General features: G+C 43.3%; 2 protein-coding genes and 1 long non-coding RNA gene across 6 annotated transcripts; 2 read left to right on the forward strand and 1 right to left on the reverse strand.

Moving 5' to 3' along the window:
* Positions 1-624: 624 nt before the first annotated feature.
* LOC118369822 (acyl-coenzyme A thioesterase 9, mitochondrial-like) lies at positions 625-10301 on the reverse strand. Of its 4 annotated transcripts, none has more exons than XM_052502143.1 (16): positions 10142-10301; positions 9054-9148; positions 8838-8864; positions 7663-7708; positions 7336-7506; positions 7221-7258; positions 7064-7147; positions 6819-6922; positions 6632-6705; positions 6377-6444; positions 6179-6290; positions 4167-4257; positions 3996-4081; positions 3352-3439; positions 3121-3271; positions 625-3024 (listed from the first exon to the last, which is right to left on the reverse strand). In XM_052502143.1, exons 1-16 carry the CDS (start codon positions 10153-10155, stop codon positions 2966-2968), a joined length of 1308 nt encoding a protein of 435 aa, XP_052358103.1. In that variant the 5' UTR covers positions 10156-10301; the 3' UTR covers positions 625-2965. The 4 variants fall into 4 exon arrangements, with proteins under 4 accessions (XP_052358103.1, XP_052358116.1, XP_052358109.1 ...); XM_052502156.1 differs by lacking the exon at positions 10142-10301 and adding an exon at positions 10089-10122; XM_052502149.1 differs by lacking the exon at positions 8838-8864.
* A 2202-nt stretch (positions 10302-12503) lies between these two features.
* Positions 12504-13922, forward strand: LOC127918931 (uncharacterized). The gene is made up of 3 exons (XR_008101389.1): positions 12504-12556; positions 12785-12856; positions 13002-13922. It is a non-coding gene; the product is annotated as an uncharacterized LOC127918931 (long non-coding RNA).
* Positions 13923-14462: 540 nt separating this feature from the next.
* On the forward strand, positions 14463-17132 carry LOC118369830 (diamine acetyltransferase 1-like). Its single transcript, XM_035754560.2, has 6 exons — positions 14463-14727; positions 15087-15138; positions 15230-15313; positions 16069-16170; positions 16268-16308; positions 16653-17132. The coding sequence occupies exons 1-6, from the start codon at positions 14662-14664 to the stop codon at positions 16827-16829; spliced, it is 522 nt and encodes a 173-aa protein (XP_035610453.1). The 5' UTR covers positions 14463-14661; the 3' UTR covers positions 16830-17132.
* Positions 17133-23793: the final 6661 nt, after the last annotated feature.

A 23793-nucleotide genomic window follows, 5' to 3' on the forward strand; every position in this document is an offset into this window, starting at 1 on the left:
CTAACAGTACAACTGGCCCCAGCTTGGCTCCCACAGTTGAAATGGTCTAGAACCGCCACTGTCTCCCTCTACCTACTACCTGCCTGTTTCTGCTGCCACTGGTTTTTCACTCACTCCCCACACACCCAGAAACTTGAATATCATTAATTACCATTTCGTCTTCATGAAAAGCCCTCTGACCAGTGTTTTTTACTTTCTCTATAGTCATTATGGATATTGTCTGAGCCTGCTGGCCATTAATACTGGTATTGCGCTTTCTTTATTGAAATGGGAATTAAGGAAGACTGCTTTAATTTTCAATTAAGATACATTAAATCTAACAATGTCTTAATTGTATGCTTTTATAGGGTCTGTATTACAAGTTAAATAAAGATTTGTGCAAACTGGAAGTGTGACTTCTTTCCCCAAGGATTTCCTCATGCTGAGCTACTTGTCAGTTATGAGTTATTCCATACCAAGGCTAGATGGAGCTGAATGGAAACAACACCACACAACTGCAATGCAACTAATTCATCTCATTGGAACATGGAATATTCAGACTGAACAGTCATCAATTAAAATATGGATTTCTTGGCTGAATTAAAGTTGAATTAAACCTTCAAAAAGGGACACACCTACACAATGACAGTTTTATCAAATAAAGTAATTTACTGCATCAATTATAGTCATAGCCTCTCCCCTTCATTTGATTAAAGGAAAGGGATGGATGTTTGATTTATTAGAATCCCCATTAACCGACAAAAGACTACATACATTAACATGTAGTGTGTGTGCATCTATCAGTTCCACACACATGTCAGTACATGCACACAACAAGTAGGTTACATGGGGGGGGGGGCGTCAGGGGTTGTTTTGTTTTTTGAAAACAACTTTGCTGTTCACTTGCACTATATAAGATGGAAGGGAGTTCCAAGCACTCGTCTCTGTATAATACTGTACGTTTACTTGAATTTGTTCTGGACCTGGGCACTGTGAAAAGACACCTGGTCGCATGTCTGGTGGGGTAAATATGTGTAAGTTGACTACGCAAACAATTTGGAATTTCCAACAAATTAATGTTCCTCAAACTATCTTCAACTCTCAGCCAAGAAAGACTGGCATGCATAATATTAATCTTTGCCCTCGGATTACAATGAAGCAAGACGTGCCGCTCTGTTCTGGGCCAGCTGCATCTGAACTAGGTCTTTCTTTGCAGCATTGATCATATAAATGGACAATAATGACAATAAGACAAAACTAGGGCCTGCAGGACTTGCTTTGTGGATTGCGGTTTCAAAAAAGCAGTTATCTTTATTACGGACAGACATCCCTTTATCTTTACAACCATTGAATATATCTTTTGACCACGACGGTTTAAAATCTATGGTAACACCAAGTAATTTAGTCTCCTCAACTTGTTCAACAGCCACACCATTTGTTACCAGATTCAGCTGAGGTCTAGAACTTAGGGAATGATTTGTAACAAATACAAGCCACCCATTCCAAAACAGACTGCAACTCTTTGTTAAGGGTTCCAGTGACTTCATTAGCTGTGGTTGCTGATGCGTACATATATAGTTGAATCATCAGTATACATGGACATCTATGCTTTGTTTTAATGCCATTGGCAGTAAAAAATAGTAGAGCAAATTGGGCCAAACAGCGCAACACTCCAGGCAGAAAACGGAATGTTCTATTCTCAACCAAACCCATCTTTTCAAAGAAAACGTCATTTAATTATCCTGTATCTGTATTTCTAATGTATTCCAAACGCAGATGGTAACCAGATGATCCCAATCATTTAGGCAGTAAACGATGCCCCCCCCTGGTCTGTTCTATTGTGAATTGTCTGGGACTCATTGTTTTCCTGTTCACTACTCAAATATATTTGACTTAATGTTAAAGACGAAATTAACTGCTACCCAGAACCACAACGGACCCATAGTAAAGTGAGTCTTTTTTATCCTATTCCTTTTTATAATAACTGTGTCCCTGTGCAACATGCTGAGCTCTGCCCACTGGGGCGTGGCTTAAGGAGTGCTTTTTGAAGTAAGCGTTTGTATCGTGTGAGGCTTGCTATGTAAAGCAGGCAAACAGGCATCCCACTACTGTTTCGATTGAACATTAGAATGGGCAAAACGAGTGACCGAAGCAACTTTGAGTGTGGTTTAATTGTCAGTGCCAGGCGCCCCGGTTCCTGTATCTCAGAAACTGTGGCCTCCTGGGCTTTTCATGCACGACATTGCCTAGGGTTTCCTGAGAATGGTGCAACAAACAAAAAACATCCAGTCAGCAGCAGTCCTGTGGGTGAAAACACCTCGTTGAGAGGTCAAAGGAGCCTGGCAAGACTCTAACAAGCGGGCCACAAACAGGAAAATAACGACGCAGTACAACATTGGTCTGCAGAACGGCATCTTGGAACGCACAACTTGGCGGTCCTTGTCACAGATGGGCTACTACAGCAGTCGACCACACCGGGTTCCACTCCTTTCAACTAAAAACAAGAAGAAGCGGCTCCAGTGGGCACAAGATCAATAACACTGGATAATTGAGGAGTGGAAAAACATTGCCTGGTCCGACGAATCATTCTGATGGTAGAGTCAGAATTTGGCGTGAGCAGCATGATTCCATGGACCCATCCGGCCTGGTGTCAACAGTACAGGCTGGTTGCGAAGTGTAATGGTGTGTGGAATGTTTTCCTGGCACACGTTAGTTCCCTTGATAGCAATTGAGAAACGTTTCCATGCCCTGAAGAACTCAGGCTGTTCTGGAGGCAGAGGGGGGTCCCGACCTGGTACTAGATGGGTGTACGTAATAAACTGTCACTAAGTGTATATAGTACATAGTGAGAAACAAAATGAAGATATATTGTTCATGCAAATACACACACACACACACACAGCGTACAGTAAGGATGGCGGTTGGGGTGGCTGGACACTAGGGCTTTGGCAGGCAGTTGTTGCGTTGGGTCAGGGTTCATCTTGTCTCACTGAGACTCTAGGGTCTGGTTAAAGTGTCTCTTCCCATCCAGGTACAACATGGACTCTATAGAGACAGACACACATGAGACCAATGTTAGACTGTGTGGAATCAATAGACGTTAACTTTAACCTCTTTGTGTTGGCACAAACGTAAGAGTACCTCCGTAGCTCTGCGGTACTATGTTGGGGACGTCTTTGTCTGTGACGAAGGTGAAGTGGAAGACGTTAGTCGTGTTGTGATGCCGGGTCAGGGGGTCAAGAACCTCTGTATGAACTCTGACCTGGATGTAGTTCCCCTCTGTGTAACACACCTGGAGACACAGAGAAGGACATGTTAGCACTGAAACTGGAGCAGATCAAACAACACACCAATGCATATGCATACACACACCTGTGATGAGAGCAGTAACAGGGAGCCAATCTCTACAGGCTTCTGGAAGAGGATATCGTCCACGGCAACCAGGATAGGCCGACACCCCCTGGAGGGAGGGAGGGAGGAATACACACACAATGAGGAAGCACAGGTGTATGTGGTGCACCGGGACAAATGTCTTCTCTAACAAACACACACAATCTAGCAAATCAAAATTGGTTCTGTGAATGTTCAGGGAATGTTATTGGATAAATGTACATTTACATTTGAGTCATTTAGTAGACGCTCTTATCCAGAGTGACTTACAGTAGTGAGTGCATACATTTTCATTTGTACTGTTCCCCAGTGTGAATCGAACTTGGCGTTGCAAGTGCCATACTCTACCATCTGAGCCACCCGGGACCAATTATGTATGTCACAACATCACACTATAACATTTATGAGTCTTGTGGGAACGCTCCTTGCTTGTTGATATGGGAATTTTGAATAACATAACCATCAACATTAATAGGACATTCCTGTAATATTTTCTCATAACCACTTTCATTAAATACAGACATAATTTCTGAGGTGTGTTTATGGTAAATGTTTCATGTTACAACATCGCACTGTAACTGAGAATGTTCTTGGTTTGCTGGGAACAGACTTGCTCACTCACTCACCCGTAGGCACATGCGTTAGCCCAGCCCAACTCGTAAGCTTTCCTCATCAGAAACCCTCCAAAGATCCTGTTAAAGATATTCCTCTCCTGAAAACACACATCTTAGTCAGCACAAATTAGAAAAGTTTCAGGTTGTAAATCTGGCTCCCTCCCTCTCTCCTCTCTCTCTAACCTGTGGATGGCAGATCTCCAATCCTTTGACTTTGGCGTCCTCCATCCATACGGAGTTAGGAGGCAGAACTCTGCTACGGAAACTCACTGTCCTACCAAACACACACACACACCATCACTCACAAAAAGGTTTTCCTGGATTATATGTGTCATAATGAATTATTTTTCATAATTAAGATGTAACATTCATATTCGGACAGTGAAGCTAAAAAATGCAGAATATTTTAACAGCTTATGTTTCAGTGAGGTATAGTTTGCTATTGTAAATTGTCTTTCTTCCTCTCCTGTGGCGGTCTTCATGAGAGACAGTTTCAGCATAGTACTTGATGGTTTTTGCAAATACAGTTGAAGAAACTTTAAAAGTTCTTGAAATGTTCTGGATTGACTGACCTTCATGTCTTAAAGTAATGACTGTCGTTTCTCTTTGCTTTCAATAACTTTTAAAGTTTCTTCAAGTGCAGTCGCAAAAACCATCCATCACTATGATGAAACTGGCTCTCATGAGGACCGCCACTGGAAAGGAAGACCCAGAGTTACTGCATAAGATGACCTGGCCTACACAATCACCCGACCTTAACCCAATTGAGATGTTTTGGGATGAGTTGGACCGCAGAGTGAAGGAAAAGTAGCCAACAAGTGCCTAGCATATGTGAGAACTCCTTCAAGACAGTTGGAAAAGCATTCCAGGTGAAGCTGGTTGAGAAAATGCCAAGAGTGTGCAAAGCTGTCATCAAGGCAAAGAGTGGCTACTTCGAAGAATCTCAAATATAAATATTTTTTTATTTGTTTAACACTTTTTGGTTACTACCTGATTCCATATGTGTTGTTTCTGTCCTCCAAACACGACGAGTTGAGTTTTTAACAAAAAGTTATATTTTGGTTTCATCTGACCATATGACATTCTCCCAATCTTCTTCTGGATCATCCAAATGCTCTCTAGCAAACTTCAGACGGGCCTGGACATGTACTGGCTTAAGCAGGGTGACACGTCTGGCACTGCAGGATTTGAGTCCCTGGCGGCGTAGTGTGTTACTGATGGTAGGCTTTGTTACTTTGGTCCTAGCTCTCTGCAGGTCATTCACTAGGTCCCCCCGTGTGGTTCTGGGATTTTTGCTCACCGTTCTTGTGATCATTTTGACCCCACGGGGTGAGATCTTGCGTGGAGCCCCAGATCGAGGGAGATTATCAGTGGTCTTGTATGTCTTCCATTTCCTAATAAATCCCACAGTTGATTTCTTCAAACCAAGCTGCTTACCTATTGCAGATTCAGTCTTCCCAGCCTGGTGCAGGTCTACAATTTTGTTTCTGGTGTCCTTTGACAGCTCTTTGGTCTTGGCCATAGTGGAGTTTGGAGTGTGACTGTGAGGTTGTGGACAGGTGTCTTTTATACTGATAACAAGTTCAAACAGGTGCCATTAATACAGGTAACAAGTGGAGGACAGAGGAGCATCTTAAAGAAGAAGTTACAGGTCTGTGAGAGCCAGAAATCTTGCTTGTTTGTAGGTGACCAAATACTTATTTTCCACCATAATTTGCAAATAAATTAATAAAAAATCCTACAATGTTATTTTCTGGATTTTTTTCTCTCAATTTGTCATAGTTGAGGTGTACCTATGATGAAAATTACAGGCCTCTCTTATCTTTTTAAGTGGGAGAACTTGCACAATTGGTGGCTGGCTAAATACTTTTTTGCCCCACTGTGTATATATATATATATATATATATATATATAATTGTGTTCATTCAAAGGGGTGCACCTCTCTCAAGTGTCTTGTTTCATATCGTCTCAACATTATGAAGTCAATTAAGATCGACACCTTCAGTGAACTTCTCTCATTTTACAGGGAACATCAATGTGACAACAATGTGATATAACTCCCAATAAGTCCTTTATGGTGATATTTGTTCTAAAAATGATAATTGTGATTTAAAAATACTTTATGGAAGTAAAGTTGCTAATTGTTCATGTCATCATTTTACTGACGCGTGTGTGCGTGCATTTGTGTGTCATACTTGGTGTCCAGGGTGTTGAGGAACAGGCTGTGTACGATCTTCCTCTCCTCAGCAGTAGGGGCCACCTTCAGTAGAGACGCTGTACTCAGCTCTATACGACGCGTCTTATTGACTGGCAGGACACACACACAGTAAATAATAGAAACAAACACAGTAATATATATATATATATATAGAAACGCATGTAATGTGTCTTACTCTCTCCCTGCTGAAACAGTTCCTCCTCTTCAGGCCCCTCTGGTTTCAGAGGATTAACAAACGCTGCCCTGACAGACAAACAGAGAGAGCCAGACAGATAGATAGACAGAGAGAAACAGAGAGAAAGACAGACAGAAAAACAGAGAGACAGACAGAGTAATAGAGACAGTTAATAATGGTTGGATACTATAGATGGATGAATGGCTGGAATGACGTATGGATGGTTGGGGTGACGGACAGATAGTTGTTGTGTACCTCTTGTTCTCAGGGTCTCTGGCAACCATAACAAACGTAGCATCCAGAACTGGAGTGTAGGCCCCATCATGGTACTATACATACACAGAGACATAACATCACTATTGTGGACTTTTTTTGTGTGTGTGTGTGTGTGTGTGTGTGTGTGTGTGTGTGTGTGTGTGTGTGTGTGTGTGTGTGTGTGTACCTGAGACATGTGCATCTTGGCTTCGATGGAGGTCTTCCCCACCCAGGTCACGTGACCAGTGAACTTGATGTCACAGTCAGGGTGTATGACTTGTTTCCTCATGTCTGTGACATCACATACACATACCAGAATGCAACAGCAACAAACTATTCAATGATACTGGGAAAAGTATCCCAGGATTAGACTTGAGAAACCCTGGTCTACGCAGTACATCCTGGTGTTGTATCAGCATTGTTGTGTCATACCTATCTTGTCCACCAGGGCAGTGACGATGGACAGAGGAGATCTCTGAAGTGCCTTGTTATGGGTGTGAGAGTAACAGATCAACACTGAGGAGAGAGAGAAATAACACTATAATAACATGTACCAGTGTGCATTGTGGTTGAGGTGATGATGTCATACCTGCTAGACTGTCCAGATCCTCCAGGATACGGCCAAACCTGGAATAGAGAAACCGGACTGAGAGGGGGGAAAGGGTGTGTGTGTGTGTGAGCATGTGTTTGTGAGCATGTGTTACCTGACACCTTTGTGGTAGTTAAGGTATTTCTCTCTAAGGGTAGGGTCTGTGCCCAGGGGAAGGTGGACCTCTATGTAGCTGTCCTTCATCCTGCGGACAGGAAGCTCATCTTGAGAACCAGCCAGCTGATTGGACAACGACAAACGGTCAGCTAACGCCTGCTGGTGGTCCCTACAGGATGGGAGGAGAGATAGGGAAAGAGATTCATCAGGAATGAGCTGTGAGTTTAACAAAGTCATGAACATATCTAACAGTCAACACAGGTCTTCCTTGTCGTGGTATCAGTATTCTCAATACAAAATAGGTATACTGGTTCTGTTATTGTACCTCCAGTTAGTGGACGCTCCCACAATCTCCCTCAGCCGGTTGCGCACTGAAAAACAATCCACACAGTTGATCAGCTCTCAGTGTTTGTGTGTACTGATACTGTTCTCAGAACAGAACATTCTGGTTAAATGACGAGCACAGAAATTAATTATTTTGCAGACAGGGCGTATTTGATGAGAAGACTTGGTTGAGTGCGCTGTGGCGGAAGAGTTTAGAGCAGCGCTACGGTATTTAATATTGCTCAATTTATTTTTAAAGCCTGGGGGAAAAGGAGAAATGTGTTTATATAATGTGACAAAATGGTAAATTGCGAAATGTAATTTTGTTTTTTTGCACATATTACAGCCAATGTGGGCTGGGCACCAATAGGTGTATGACACTAAAATGAATCCTAATCAATCAAAATACAACGGGAAACATGATCTCAGACAGAATGATAGCAGCAAGCTCCAGAGAGTAGAGGTCTGGATGGGATACTCTACATCAGTTCTGCTGTTGTTCCAGCTGGCACATGGAACCAGAGTGGCTCTGCACTGCAGCCTGAGGGTATGTGTGCAATGGGGAGATATCAGTACTGTACTGACAAGTTAATACAATGTAATTTGAGATTTGCCCATTAGTTTGTGGCCCACCTGACTGGAGTCGCTGTGTTGTCATAATGTTGAGACGATATGTACCCATATGAAACAAGACGCTTGAGAGAGGGATAGCCCTAAAATCACCAAGGCAGAAGCCACCTCAAAACATGGGTCCATCTCTGAGGAACATACAGTAGTGTAGATACAGTCCATAATGCAAGTTTGTATAGAGAACATTAAAGGTCTGTCTACTAAAATATACTACAGGAGGGTTGCAGCATCTGTAAGAAGAGCTAGCCACTGCCACAGGCCAGGGATGCATTCACAGTTCAGTGTGTAGAAAATGGAAGAGGGTAACAAGCCCGTACAACCAGGCCAGCTCAACACAGAACACAGAAGGCTGCTGGATTTAACAACAGAAAGTGACAGGGTGCTGGATATCACAAGAGAGATTGACGGTGTGTGAGAGTTTGTTATCAAGACAGTGTGCTTGAGAGACAGTTAGCTAAGCTACATGCAGGCAGATTTATGTTGAATTAAAACAGAATTAAGAAAGTGCTTTATACAGTTAGGATTCAGGTTTGTTTACCAACACACCATTTGACACTAGCAAGTGAGCATTCCCTGTGGAGACAAGACAAGTCATGGGTCAGAGGTAACAAAAGGAGACTGGATTGAGACTCAATGTCTTGCCATCATACCTCACAAGTAGTTCATGTTAGGTTCATAACACTGAGTGAGGCAGCTAATCAATCCACCAACCAATATATCAAACACATAATCAGTCAGTCAGTAAGGTGGGTATGGCCTTACCCTCAGACATGTCCGGGGCCTTCCCCTGCAGAGACACAGGGCCCAGGGAGAACGCCCTCGTTGTCAGAGATGCCACCGATCTTAGAAAACGGAACCTGTGGAATGGAATGAACACCGAAATGTCAACACAACAAGCCCACAACATTCTAACTCAGAGTTCCAATTGCAACACCCCTGTCCCGTAAACCCATTAATAGACGTGTATGGGAATCCCAGATGTCTGTCAAGTCCCTGGCACATAGCCCACTGATACTGCCAGTTACAGCTGCTCAATGGGATATCTGGTCAGTCAGAGGGTGCATCTCAATACCCTGGATGTTGCTGTCAACAAACATAATTTTAACGTTAGGTTACAGTCGTAGCTAGTAACTAGACAGACTTAACAGTCTATAGCAGCCAAGTGGTTAGATCGTTAGGCCAGTAACTTAACCGAGCTGACAAGGTAAAAATCTGTCAGTCTGAGAAAGGACGTTAACCCACTGTTCCCCGGGCGCCGAAGACATGGATGTCAATTAAGGCAGCCTCTGTGATTCAGAGGGGTTGGGTTAAATGCGGAAGAAACGTTTCAGTTAAACTTTCAGTTGGACAGTTGACTAGGTATCCCCCTTTCCCTTTATATAGCTAAGTATTTAGCCAGGGGGATGGAAAGAAGCCTCTAATATATTTATGACAGTAGAACACACGCCTTTTGTTAAACACGTGAGCTGGCTCACCCAGAACTAGGATGAAAAAGCGCCTCAGCAATGTATCTAACAATATATTTAGGTTAGGACTTGATTGAAATAGAACCAGCAGGTAGCTAACGTTAGCTACGTAGCCAGGCTAACTAGCTAAATGTTCTGTCAAATCGTCTGTTTGACTCTTATTAACCTAAAAGAAAACGGCACATTTTTAAACACGGAAAGCAGAACCCAAAGATGTGATTGACATACTGCGAGTGGTAAAGGAAGGTCGCAAACTAAAATCACTGTTTGCTTAGCTAGAAACCAACGTCGGTCAATAGCCTTAGCTAGCTAACGTTACTACACAAAATACCATAGTTAGCTTTTCTGTCAAATCGACTGGTTTAACTCTTCTCCACCCCATACCTCGGCAACAACATGTCCGTGTGTATCGTTTATTTGCTATTAAAAGACGCTTGAGAAGTTAGCTAGCTAAATACAACTCTGAAAAGAGAGGACAGATTAAGCTAATTTTGAAAAAAGTGGCAGCACTGAAAAGTGTACTTCCTTGGACATTTGGCCTGCCGGTGCATACCGTAATGTTAAAAATAAGTGCGCAATTATTTGGGGAATATAATGCACGGTTTATAAGCAATATCAAATTCGTGTATTGTGATGGGGTACCACTGTTGAATTTTAAAGCTCATGAGGCATTTCTAGGTTATATAACATTCACATATGAGCCGTCATTGAGACTCACTTAGATCATTTCATTCATTATAGAACAGTAGCAATAAAATGATATAACATCTATATTGAATCTTTATTCAACTAGGCAAGTCAGATAAAAACAAATTCTTATTCATAATGACTTCTACACCGGCCAAACACGGATGCTGGGCCAATTGTACGTCTCCATATAGGACCCCCAATCACGGCCCGTTGTGATACTGCCTGGATTCGAACCAGGGTGTCTGTAGTTACGCTTCTAGCACTGAGACCGCTGCTCCACTCGGGAGCATATAAAAGAGACAGGAATGCTTGTGGGGAAAGTGTTGTTATATTTATTCAGAACCATATCCCAGTAATGCTTAGAGATAGATTTAATGTCAAGTGTTATTGAAGTTCGGTGGCTGAAGGTTCACCTGCTTCATCTAAAGCCTATAATTTTGGGGCGTTGCTATAGGCGAGCAGTCAGTATCTGCAGTACCAGTCAAACGTTTTGACACACCTACTCATTCAAGGGTTTGTCTTTATTTTTACTATTTTATACATTGTAGAATAATAGTGAAGACATCCAAACTATGAAATAACACATATGGAATCATGTAGTAACCAAAAGTGTTAAACAAATCTAAATATTTTATTTTTGAGATTCTTCAAAGTAGCCACCCTTTTCCTTGATGACAGCTTTGCACACTCTTGGTATTCTCTAAACCAGCTCCATGAGGTAGTCACCTGGAATGCATTTCAATTAACAGGTGTGCCTTGCTAAAAGTTCATTTGTGGAACTTCTTAATGCGTTTGAGCCGATCAGTTGTTTTGTGACCAGGTAGGGGTGGTATACAGAAGATATTTGGTAAAAGACCAAGTCCATATGAAGGCAAGAACAGCTCAAACAAACAAAGAGAAACAACTGTCCATCACTATGTTAAGACATGAAGGTCAGTCAATCCGGAAAATTTAAAGAACTTTTTAACGTTTTTCTTTGAGTACGCGTGTCCAAACTTTTGACTGGTACTGTATGTTTACAATATGTATTTTAGAAACAATACAAAACATACAAATGACTACATCATACAAACATCACTACACCCCTCCTGCCCAATAGCCCCCACCCCTATCTCTAGCACATGGCCTCAAACTGCATTTAAAAAAAATCTTTGTTGATATTATGGCAAGAACAGCTCAAATAAGCAAAGAAAAACAACACTCCATCATTACTTTAAGACATGAAGGTCAGTCAATCTGGAAAATTTCAAGAGCTCTGAAAGTTTCTTCAAGTGCAGTCACAAAAAACATCAAGTGCTATGATGAAACTGGCTCTCATGAGGACCACCACAGGAAAGGAAGACCCTGAGTTACCTCTGCTGCAGAGGATAAGTTCATTAGACTTACCAGCGACAGAAATTGCAGCCCAAATAAATGCTTCACAGAGTTGAAGCAATAGATACAGCTCAACATCAGCTGTTCAGAGGAGACCGCGTGAATCAGGCCTTCATGGTCAAATTGCTGCAAAGAAACCACTACTAAAGGACTCCAATAAGAAGAAGAGACTTGCTTGGGCCAAGAAACATGATCAATGGACATTAGACCGGTGGAAATCTGTCTTTCTTGGGGACCTGAATATAAGCTGTCTGCTCAAGAGGAAACTTCTCAACGTAACCAGTGCCTGTAATCTGGTTCAGGTTATTAAGCCTGAATGCCAAGCGTCAAATCTGGAGGAAACTGGCACCATCACCTACGGTGAAGCATGGTGGTGGCAGCATCATGCTGTGGGGATATTTTGCTGAGGCAGGGACTGGGAAACTAGTCAGGATCGAGGGAAAGATGAACGGAGCAAAGTACAGAGAGATCCTTGATGAAAACCTGCTCCAGAGTGCTCAGGACGATCAGACTGGGGCGAAGGTTCACCTTTCAACAGGACAACAACCTTAATAAGTGTAACAGGGTTGGTTATGTTTCCACTTGCCTCTAAAGAAATATGTATTTAATGTTCAAGCATTCTTATTGGTTAGTTCAACTCTGATGACAATAAGGTGTTTTGTGATTGGCCCCGCTTGCAGATAGCGGGAGATCGCGAACGTCAGGTCTTCCCAGTATGAAAATGTGATGCAAGGGGTAGGTCACGTTCTGAATATTGTTTTCTATTTTCTATTTTACAATGTGTACAGGTTTGCTGTACGTTACTGATTTATACATGTGTGGGTATATGGTACCTGTTAGGGATTGAGGGGCTTTCTGGGATGTGCTTTGGCATATAATTGCTGTAAATAAGTGTGTTAGCTAGCATACACCTATGTAAGGGTCACATAAGCCACTACTAACACAGTTGTCTTCATGCTACAGATTTTGCCATCAACAGCCATCAATATCGTTAAGCCCTGCACAACTGACCTGCTGTTTCCCATTTAACCACGGGTATTTACACATGTTATATTTTGTATTATATTTTTGTATTTTGTTCACCAAGTATGAAAATGTGATGCAAGGGATTTTGCCATCGACAGCCATCAATACCGTTAAGCCCTGCATAACTAACGTGCTGTTTCCCATTTAACAACAGAAATAAATGATGCTCAACTGGGACCACTGGCCGAAGTGATTTATTTTGAGAAAACACAACGCATGGAGAGTACATATACATCTGTTACATAAGCACACAGCCAAGACAATGAAGGAGTGGCTTCGGGACAAGTTTCTGAATGTCCTTGAGTGGCCCAGCCAGAGCTCAAACTTGAACCCATTCTAACATCTCTGGAGAGACCTGAAAATAGTTGTGCAGCGAAGCACAACGGGGTAAAGCATTATGGGATATTGTGTGTAGATTGATGGGGGGAACAATTTAATCCATTTTATAATAAGGCTGTAACATACATTTTTGGGGGAAAATGTCAAGGGGTCTGAATACTTTCTGAATGCACTGTACATAAATACATGTAAAAATGAGTAATATTGGCCAGTAGCAGGATAAATAGATTAATGGTAATGGAAATCAATCATCAATCATTTAGAGAGTTACATCAGACATCTATTGTCTCCATCACATAGATCATTTGTAATTACCATCTAAATCTCCTCATTATGCCTGGGTCATGAGGCCTTTGTCATAAATAGTAGTTATCCACATTCAATGAGCTATTCCGGGCTGGGCTCATTATCATTCTATGGTTCCTCACTTGCTACCAGAGGTGACACATAGTTCATTACAACTACTCTCGTTACAGTAATGGATTTACATTTCTGAGTACTTATATTACTTATAATATTTTTCAGTAACTTTTCCTCTACTTGAGTAGGATATTTCAGTACTCTCCAACTCTGGTAAGTGCGTGAGTGAGTAAGTGAATAGTTAATAGTATATTTAATTTTTAAATGAGCTACTATTCATTTTTACTTTAGTCGTTTTTTTAACCAGTAATTGTACTTCTACTTGAGTCAAATGTAATTAAAGTAACATTACTTCTACTTGAGTATATTTTCGTACTCTTTCCACCCCCTTATTTACAAACACTTGAGAGTAAAGTCTGAATTGCATTGGCTACAATCCAGTAACAACATCCGGTCCTTCATTTCACATGTACATTTCACGTTTTATGTCATGTAGCAGACGCTCTTATCCAGAGCGACTTACAATTAGTACATTAGTCTTAAGATAGCAAGGTAAGACAACAACACATCACACAATCTTATCAAGTACCTTTTCCCTCAACAAAGGGAAACAATGAGTAGGCCGTGACTACATTCCACTGTAGTCAAGGCCTTTGCGAAATTTAACACATTTATTTAAAATATTACAGTAATTATATTATAGTAATTACATTTAAAAACGTGCTCAAATACAGAGTAGGCTAGATACAGTTAGTAAACTATAATTTGTTGTCAATATCTCGTGACCGGAGAAAGCATCCAATGAAAACAACAGCGAAACTCGTGACGTCTCCTAGATCCCTCATTCCAATTGGCCAAAAATGACCGAGTTCCGGTTAACCGCCCCAACCCCCACGAGCCCCTATAAAACCCTTGTGAGAGACAAAGAACGATCTAGTCCAGCTGATCCGACCCAGACAGGTCCCTGCTGCATGAAAACTCTCCCGACATAGGCGTCAGGATCCCAGACTGACTGCGGAGGTTTAAACTCCTGGGACGCGAATGAAGAAACTTCTCCTGCTTCACTTCACATACAGAGGTTTAGTGAGAAAAGGGAAAAAGAGTAAAAGAAGAAAATGGATCGTTTTAAATTGCGAAAAGCTGAACCCAAAGATGTGCCTGACATACTGCGACTCATAAAGGTAGGCCTAACCCCCCCCCCCCCAAGGAGTTGACCCGTACTTTGTTGTTATCTTGTAGCCCTGGCTAGGCTAAGCCCAGTCGAAACCGTTTTGTTTGACTGCATTGAGACTCCGCAAATGTTTGTCTGTTTTGAAGGTGACATAAATACCGGCAATTTATGCTGCATATCAGTAGGTATCACAGTTCGTGCTGTAGTTTTGTACCTTTGCCTTTATTACATTGGCAACGAGCCAGTTTATCTAACGTGGTTATAATGTTAAACGCTGTTCTCTTCGTTGCCGGTCAGTTCTCAGTGATTTATAAACTCTTCTTATGACCTTCTCTTGGGTATTGATTTTGAAATGTTTCTTCTGTTCAGGAACTGGCTAAATACGAAGACATGGAAGATCAAGTGATACTGACTGAGAAAGGTGAGCGTGAATTATAGCTAATCATTTGTCTCGAGCACGGTGTGACTGCAGAGTTTATAAGGCGTTTTTTGTTTTACGTTTGTGTTAACAGATCTGCTCGAGGACGGATTCGGTGACCATCCATTTTACCACTGCATCGTGGCGGAAGTACCCAGTGAGAAGCAGAGCAACAACGGTGAGATTCTATATCTCCAATAATCCCATCTATTCCGTGGAGCACACCTGTATCTGAGGATTGGCTGGATATGCTGAGTGACATAAGTATTATAGCAAACTATCAGATGGGTGTGACTGACATGGTGCCTCTCATATGCATATGTTCCTGCGCCATAGGAATCCCTAGTATGTACCTTCCCCTATGCCATACATACATCAAACCTGTTAGCCCAGTTTGTACAGGACATACAGTAATGTTCTGTCCTTACTCTATACATACACACCCATTTCCTTACAATAGTTATGATGTGATACATAATGATATGACGGTTGTCGTCTTTGAAACATTGTTGCTGTACGCTCTCACATTTCTCTTAGCGAAGGCTGGTTTGTATGTCTAGGCCTACTTCCTGTTATGGTGTGGATGTCACGCCGATGTAGGCCAGACACACTTGAATGACACACACCCGCTAACCAACTTCCGTTGGAAGCTTCTCTGAGCCAGAGTAGCCTGTCTCCACGCGTCAGTTCTCACAACACAACCAATATCTCCTCTTTACACAGTCCCCTGGCAACCAGACTGAGTTAACTGCTGAAAGTACAGGTTAATCTTAACCATGGATATATGCGCAGCTCTGCCCCTCCAAGTCCTCAACACCCTTAAACATTTAGGGAAATGCTCAACTGACCATTAGCTACCTGGGTAACTCCGGTACGAGCTCTGTTACATTACATCTGGCTTGTTTTTATGTGTGGGTTTACTTCTGTGTCCAGCTCCTGTGGTGATTGGGTTTGCCATGTACTACTTCACCTATGACCCCTGGATCGGCAAGCTGCTTTACCTGGAAGACTTCTTTGTCATGGAAGAGTACAGGGGTAAGCAAAGTAACTATTTTCCCCTCCTACTCTGTTGCTCTCTTTCCTCTCTGACCTGACCAGTAACTATTATCTCATTCTGTCATCCATCCACCAGGGTTTGGCATCGGCTCAGAGATCCTCAAGCTCCTCAGTCATGTGAGTAACTTTGGAGTTATGACCCTGTACAAACATGGTAACAACTAGATGGGAGCTGTCAGTCAGTTACACGGCTCTGGCCAGAAATCCTGTTGTATAATTAGGTAAATGACTCAAACAGAATCCCATATTGAGCCCATTCCAGTGAGTTATTCTTTGTAAAGACTTATGTTCTTCTGTGTGTTTTTGGTTATTGCTGTTGAAATGATTAATGAATGTGTTGGGGAAAAGAGCTGTAGGTATAAGATGGTGTTTGCAGGAAATGCTGATTTAGATGTCGGGGGGGGCTCGCTGTCAGATGCATGTGTGCTAACACCCGCCCCCCTTCCCCTCTCCCCCCTCAGACAGCAGTCAAGACTCGCTGCAGCAGCATGCACTTCATTGTCGCCGAGGGCAACCAGGCGTCGATAGAATTCTACAAGCGTCGTGGCGCAGCTGACCTCTCTCTGGAGGAGGGATGGAGACTCTTCAAGATCGACAAGAGCTCCCTCCTCAAGATGTCCTCCGGCCCCGAAGAGTGAGCTGGCCCCAAGACACATAGAAAGATGGGAGTGAGAGACTTAGGCTAATTAAATTGACCCGTCTCTCACTTCAGCAGTTGGGTGGGGGGGTGTGACTACTGACAGATTACTATAAAAAGGGGCATTAAACATTACTAATCATATGTGTACTAACTTAATTTAGGGTTCCGTTTAGATTTTATCTGAAGCCATCGTTGTTGTTGTAGTAGTAGTATGTATTTTTTTTTCTGCTAGTCAACACCTTAGGATTCCTAGTGTTCTCTATTTTGAATGTTTGTTGGTGTAATTAAAAGTTTCAGAGCACATTTGTGTGGTGACTGATTTCTCTAGAGCTAAGTGGGGAAATGAAATCCCTGGCCCCTAATGCAGGTGAGGTTGGGGATCATGATGGTGTGGTAGGGGAGGGCTTTACACAACATGCATCACTTCATATGACCTACCTCCCTTCACCCTCCGGCTCTCGTGGGAGTCATTTCAGAATGTCATCAAGACACTTGTATGCAGCCTTGTCTTTCTCTTCCACCTCTGTCATACCTTCTCTGTGAAAGGGGATGTATGGTCTGTTAGTCTACAGCGAGGAACACTTGGTTACTGCACTGATCGTGGCAAGACACTAAACTGTTGGTGTCTAATGCTCACACACACATCCTAGTCAGATCTAGCAGAAACCAGGAGTGTAGAAATCATATCAGTGGGATGTCTATTCAGGCATTGCTGCAGTGAATGTTCAAACGGTCAGAAGCCAAACCTGTAGTGGCCCAGTGGAGTCTGTAATATTCTCTAAACACGGTCTCCAACCCCTTGCCCAGGTAGGATGGTTCCTCTTTACTGTAAACCTGTCAATCTAGACACTTGTACTCCACGCAATCTTCCTAAACTCAAATGGCTCCTGGAAATGTTTCTTTGGCGTTACTCCATTAAATACAACGGACATCAATGGGGCAGGACCAAGTGTGACTTAGTTCCCACATTTTGTTACCTTACAGCCTTTACTCGAGTTGCGTAAATTCAATTTTCTTTAGTCTACACACTACCCCATAATGGCAAAGTGAAAACGGGTCTTCAGAAAATGTGGCGAACAAAATTAACAAACCTTACTTGCATTAGTGTTCATATCTTTTAATGAGACTCAAATTGAGCTGAGGCGCATCCTTCCATTTATCATCAATGTTTCTACAACTTGATTGGAGTCCACCTGAGGTAAACTCAATTGATTGTACATGATTTTGAGGCACAGTTGTCTGTGTAAAAACCAAGCCATGAGGAAGGAATTGTCTGTATAGCGCCGAGACTAGTTTGTGTTAAGGGAACAATATCAAAACACTTCTGCAGCATTGAAGGACCCCAAGAACACTGGCCTCCATTCTTAAATGCAAGTTTGGAACCAAGACTGTTCCTAGAGCTGGCCGCCCGGCCAAACGAGACAATAGGGAAAATTGCCTTCGTCAGGGAGGTGAGAGAACCTGATGGTCACTCTGACAGTGCTCCAGAGTTCCTTTGTGGAGATGAAGGTTCTCTCATCTCTGCAGTACTCCACCAATCAGGCCTTTATGGAAGAGTGGCCAGACAAGCCACCCCAGCCCGCTTAGAGTTTGCCAAAAGCCACCTAAAGGACTCTAACCATGAGAAACAAGATTCTCTTTGGCCTGAATGCCAAGCTTAAATTCTTGCGGAACCTGGAACCATCCCTAAATTGAAGCATGGTGGTGGCAGCATCATGCTGTGGGGATGTTTTTCAGTGGCAGGGACTGGAAAACTAGTCAGGATTGAGGGAAAGATGAACAGATCAAAGTACAGAGATCCTTGAAAACCTGCTCAATATCTCAGACTGGGGCAAAGGTCTGTTGTCCTTCCAACAGGACAACGACCCTAAGCACACAGCAGTGGCTTTGAGACGAGTCTTTGAATGTTCTTGAGTGGCCCAGCCAGAGCCCAGACTTGAACCCGATCTACCATCTCTGGAGACCTGAAAATAGCTGTGCAGCAACGCTCCCCATCCAACCTGACAGAGCTTGAGGATCTGCAGAGAACAACTCTGAGAAACTGCCCAAATACAGGTGTGCCAAGCTTGTAGCATCCTACCCAAGAATATTTGAGACTAATTGCTGCCAAAGGTGCTTCAACAAAGTACTGAGTAAAGGGTCTGAATACTTATGTAAATGTGATATTTCAGTTTATTTTTAAAAATATCTAAAAACCTGTTTTTGCTTTGTCATTATGGGCTATTGTGTGTAGGTTGATGAGGGGGAAAACAATCAATTGAATCAACCTTAGAATAAGGCTGTAACGTAAAAAATTGTGAAAAAAGTCAATGGGTCTGAATATTTTCCGAATGCACTGAACATCTGAGACAGAAGAGAAGAGGGAAAAAGAGACAGCATCCTTTATCTCCAGACAGGGAATATTTTCATCCTAGATTCCCCATGAGCCTCGCTGACCTTTGAACCTGACTTGTTTATGTCCAGAGTTCTAAACGGTGCCCCGTTACTGATTAACCATTGGCTGAGGCTGAGAGAGAGCCTGTGATGTTTCCATCTAAAGACACACCAGGGAGATTAAACACTAACTCCCCATGAGGCCTTGAGAGCTTTTCTAACCCTTTTCAAACTAAACACAATGTTCTATTCTAGCACAGGTGTTCACTCTGTTGCACAAATAGACATTATTATACACAGGCATTCACAGCCACGCAAACATGACCCCAGTGAGTGACACATGCCAAGGCATGATGGATAAGGTTGAGGGTCAAGTCATACCAACCAACACTCCCACCCCCAACTCACCTATCACTCACTCGCTCACCCTCACTGCAGAGTTAAACTGGACTGTCTACGTCAAAACAACTAGTGAACATTGTGTAACTCCCACCAAAGGGTTACAGCAGATTCAGTACGTTTAGTAGTGTTGTTAACTTAACCTGGTCCCATCAGGTAGTGTTGTTAACTTAACCTGGTCCCATCAGGTAGTGTTGTTAACTTAACCTGGTCCCATCAGGTAGTGTTGTTAACTTAACCTGGTCCCATCAGGTAGTGTTGTTAACCTGGTCCCATCAGGTAGTGTTGTTAACCTGGTCCCATCAGGTAGTGTTGTTAACCTGGTCCCATCAGGTAGTGTTGTTAACCTGGTCCCATCAGGTAGTGTTGTTAACCTGGTCCCATCAGGTAGTGTTGTTAACCTGGTCCCATCAGGTAGTGTTGTTAACCTGGTCCCATCATGTAGTGTTGTTAACCTGGTCCCATCAGGTAGTGTTGTTAACCTGGTTCCATCATGTAGTGTTGTTAACCTGGTCCCATCATGTAGTGTTGTTAACCTGGTCCCATCAGGTAGTGTTGTTAACTAACCTGGTCCCATCAGGTAGTGTTGTTAACTTAACCTGGTCCCATCAGGTAGTGTTGTTAACCTGGTCCCATCAGGTAGTGTTGTTTAACCTGGTCCCATCAGGTAGTGTTGTTAACCTGGTCCCATCAGGTAGTGTTGTTAACCTGGTCCCATCAGGTAGTGTTGTTAACCTGGTCCCATCAGGTAGTGTTGTTAACCTGGTCCCATCAGGTAGTGTTGTTAACCTGGTCCCATCAGGTAGTGTTGTTAACCTGGTCCCATCAGGTAGTGTTGTTAACCTGGTCCCATCAGGTAGTGTTGTTAACCTGGTCCCATCAGGTAGTGTTGTTAACCTGGTCCCATCAGGTAGTGTTGTTAACCTGGTCCCATCAGGTAGTGTTGTTAACCTGGTCCCATCAGGTAGTGTAGTTAACCTGGTCCCATCAGGTAGTGTTGTTAACCTGGTCCCATCAGGTAGTGTTGTTAACCTGGTCCCATCAGGTAGTGTTGTTAACCTGGTCCCATCAGGTAGTGTTGTTAACCTGGTCCCATCAGGTAGTGTTGTTAACCTGGTCCCATCAGGTAGTGTTGTTAACTTAACCTGGTCCCATCAGGTAGTGTTGTTAACTTAACCTGGTCCCATCAGGTAGTGTTGTTAACCTGGTCCCATCAGGTAGTGTTGTTAACCTGGTCCCATCAGGTAGTGTTGTTAACCTGGTCCCATCAGGTAGTGTTGTTAACCTGGTCCCATCAGGTAGTGTTGTTAACCTGGTCCCATCAGGTAGTGTTGTTAACCTGGTCCCATCAGGTAGTGTTGTTAACCTGGTCCCATCAGGTAGTGTTGTTAACCTGGTCCCATCAGGTAGTGTTGTTAACCTGGTCCCATCAGGTAGTGTTGTTAACCTGGTCCCATCAGGTAGTGTTGTTAACTTAACCTGGTCCCATCAGGTAGTGTTGTTAACCTGGTCCCATCAGGTAGTGTTGTTAACTTAACCTGGTCCCATCAGGTAGTGTTGTTAACTTAACCTGGTCCCATCAGGTAGTGTTGTTAACCTGGTCCCATCAGGTAGTGTTGTTAACCTGGTCCCATCAGGTAGTGTTGTTAACCTGGTCCCATCAGGTAGTGTTGTTAACCTGGTCCCATCAGGTAGTGTTGTTAACCTGGTCCCATCAGGTAGTGTTGTTAACCTGGTCCCATCAGGTAGTGTTGTTAACCTGGTCCCATCAGGTAGTGTTGTTAACCTGGTCCCATCAGGTAGTGTTGTTAACTTAACCTGGTCCCATCAGGTAGTGTTGTTAACTTAACCTGGTCCCATCAGGTAGTGTTGTTAACCTGGTCCCATCAGGTAGTGTTGTTAACCTGGTCCCATCAGGTAGTGTTGTTAACTTAACCTGGTCCCATCAGGTAGTGTTGTTAACCTGGTCCCATCAGGTAGTGTTGTTAACCTGGTCCCATCAGGTAGTGTTGTTAACTTAACCTGGTCCCATCAGGTAGTGTTGTTAACTTAACCTGGTCCCATCAGGTAGTGTTGTTAACTTAACCTGGTCCCATCAGGTAGTGTTGTTAACCTGGTCCCATCAGGTAGTGTTGTTAACCTGGTCCCATCAGGTAGTGTTGTTAACCTGGTCCCATCAGGTAGTGTTGTTAACCTGGTCCCATCAGGTAGTGTTGTTAACCTGGTCCCATCAGGTAGTGTTGTTAACCTGGTCCCATCAGGTAGTGTTGTTAACCTGGTCCCATCAGGTAGTGTTGTTAACCTGGTCCCATCAGGTAGTGTTGTTAACCTGGTCCCATCAGGTAGTGTTGTTAACCTGGTCCCATCAGGTAGTGTTGTTAACTTAACCTGGTCCCATCAGGTAGTGTTGTTAACCTGGTCCCATCAGGTAGTGTTGTTAACCTGGTCCCATCAGGTAGTGTTGTTAACCTGGTCCCATCAGGTAGTGTTGTTAACCTGGTCCCATCAGGTAGTGTTGTTAACCTGGTCCCATCAGGTAGTGTTGTTAACCTGGTCCCATCATGTAGTGTTGTTAACCTGGTCCCATCAGGTAGTGTTGTTAACCTGGTCCCATCAGGTAGTGTTGTTAACCTGGTCCCATCAGGTAGTGGTCCCATCAGGTAGTGTTGTTAACCTGGTCCCATCAGGTAGTGTTGTTAACCTGGTCCCATCAGGTAGTGTTGTTAACCTGGTCCCATCAGGTAGTGTTGTTAACCTGGTCCCATCAGGTAGTGTTGTTAACCTGGTCCCATCAGGTAGTGTTGTTAACCTGGTCCCATCAGGTAGTGTTGTTAACCTGGTCCCATCAGGTAGTGTTGTTAACCTGGTCCCATCAGGTAGTGTTGTTAACCTGGTCCCATCAGGTAGTGTTGTTAACCTAACCTGGTCCCATCAGGTAGTGTTGTTAACATCAGGTAGTGTTGTTAACCTGGTCCCATCAGGTAGTGTTGTTAACCTGGTCCCATCAGGTAGTGTTGTTAACCTGGTCCCATCACCTGTTAACCTGGTCCCATCAGGTAGTGTTGTTAACCTGGTCCCATCAGGTAGTGTTGTTAACCTGGTCCCATCAGGTAGTGTTGTTAACCTGGTCCCATCAGGTAGTGTTGTTAACCTGGTCCCATCAGGTAGTGTTGTTAACCTGGTCCCATCAGGTAGTGTTGTTAACCTGGTCCCATCAGGTAGTGTTGTTAACCTGGTCCCATCAGGTAGTGTTGTTAACCTGGTCCCATCAGGTAGTGTGTTGTCCCATCAGGTAGTGTTGTTAACCTGGTCCCATCAGGTAGTGTTGTTAACCTGGTCCCATCAGGTAGTGTTGTTAACCTGGTCCCATCAGGTAGTGTTGTTAACCTGGTCCCATCAGGTAGTGTTGTTAACCTGGTCCCATCAGGTAGTGTTGTTAACCTGGTCCCATCAGGTAGTGTTGTTAACCTGGTCCCATCAGGTAGTGTTGTTAACCTGGTCCCATCAGGTAGTGTTGTTAACCTGGTCCCATCAGGTAGTGTTGTTTAACCTGGTCCCATCAGGTAGTGTTGTTAACCTGGTCCCATCAGGTAGTGTTGTTTAACCTGGTCCCATCAGGTAGTGTTGTTAACCTGGTCCCATCAGGTAGTGTTGTTAACCTGGTCCCATCAGGTAGTGTTGTTAACCTGGTCCCATCAGGTAGTGTTGTTAACCTGGTCCCATCAGGTAGTGTTGTTAACCTGGTCCCATCAGGTAGTGTTGTTAACCTGGTCCCATCAGGTAGTGTTGTTAACCTGGTCCCATCAGGTAGTGTTGTTAACCTGGTCCCATCAGGTAGTGTTGTTGTTAACCTGGTCCCATCAGGTAGTGTTGTTAACCTGGTCCCATCAGGTAGTGTTGTTAACTTAACCTGGTCCCATCAGGTAGTGTTGTTTAACCTGGTCCCATCAGGTAGTGTTGTTAACCTAACCTGGTCCCATCAGGTAGTGTTGTTAACCTAACCTGGTCCCATCAGGTAGTGTTGTTAACTTAACCTGGTCCCATCAGGTAGTGTTGTGTTAACCTGGTCCCATCAGGTAGTGTTGTTAACCTGGTCCCATCAGGTAGTGTTGTTAACCTGGTCCCATCAGGTAGTGTTGTTAACCTGGTCCCATCAGGTAGTGTTGTTAACCTGGTCCCATCAGGTAGTG

This window comes from Oncorhynchus keta, chromosome 4, assembly GCF_023373465.1.
Source record: "Oncorhynchus keta strain PuntledgeMale-10-30-2019 chromosome 4, Oket_V2, whole genome shotgun sequence".
Taxonomy (NCBI): domain Eukaryota; kingdom Metazoa; phylum Chordata; class Actinopteri; order Salmoniformes; family Salmonidae; genus Oncorhynchus; species Oncorhynchus keta.

What these genes read in the sequence shown, in the direction of transcription:
- LOC118369822 (XM_052502143.1), bottom strand. An exon ending in GGAGCGTCCACTAACTGGAG is followed by an intron (nt 7,507 to 7,662) that starts GTACAATAACAG and finishes CCCATCCTGTAG; the next exon opens with GGACCACCAGCAGGCGTTAG. An exon ending in TGTTACTGCTCTCATCACAG is followed by an intron (nt 3,272 to 3,351) that starts GTGTGTGTATGC and finishes CTGTGTCTCCAG; the next exon opens with GTGTGTTACACAGAGGGGAA.
- LOC118369830 (XM_035754560.2), top strand. Translation starts at nt 14,662, where the DNA reads ATGGATCGTTTTAAATTGCGAAAAGCTGAACCCAAAGATGTGCCTGAC. An exon ending in TGAGAAGCAGAGCAACAACG is followed by an intron (nt 15,314 to 16,068) that starts GTGAGATTCTAT and finishes TTCTGTGTCCAG; the next exon opens with CTCCTGTGGTGATTGGGTTT. An exon ending in TGTCATGGAAGAGTACAGGG is followed by an intron (nt 16,171 to 16,267) that starts GTAAGCAAAGTA and finishes TCCATCCACCAG; the next exon opens with GGTTTGGCATCGGCTCAGAG.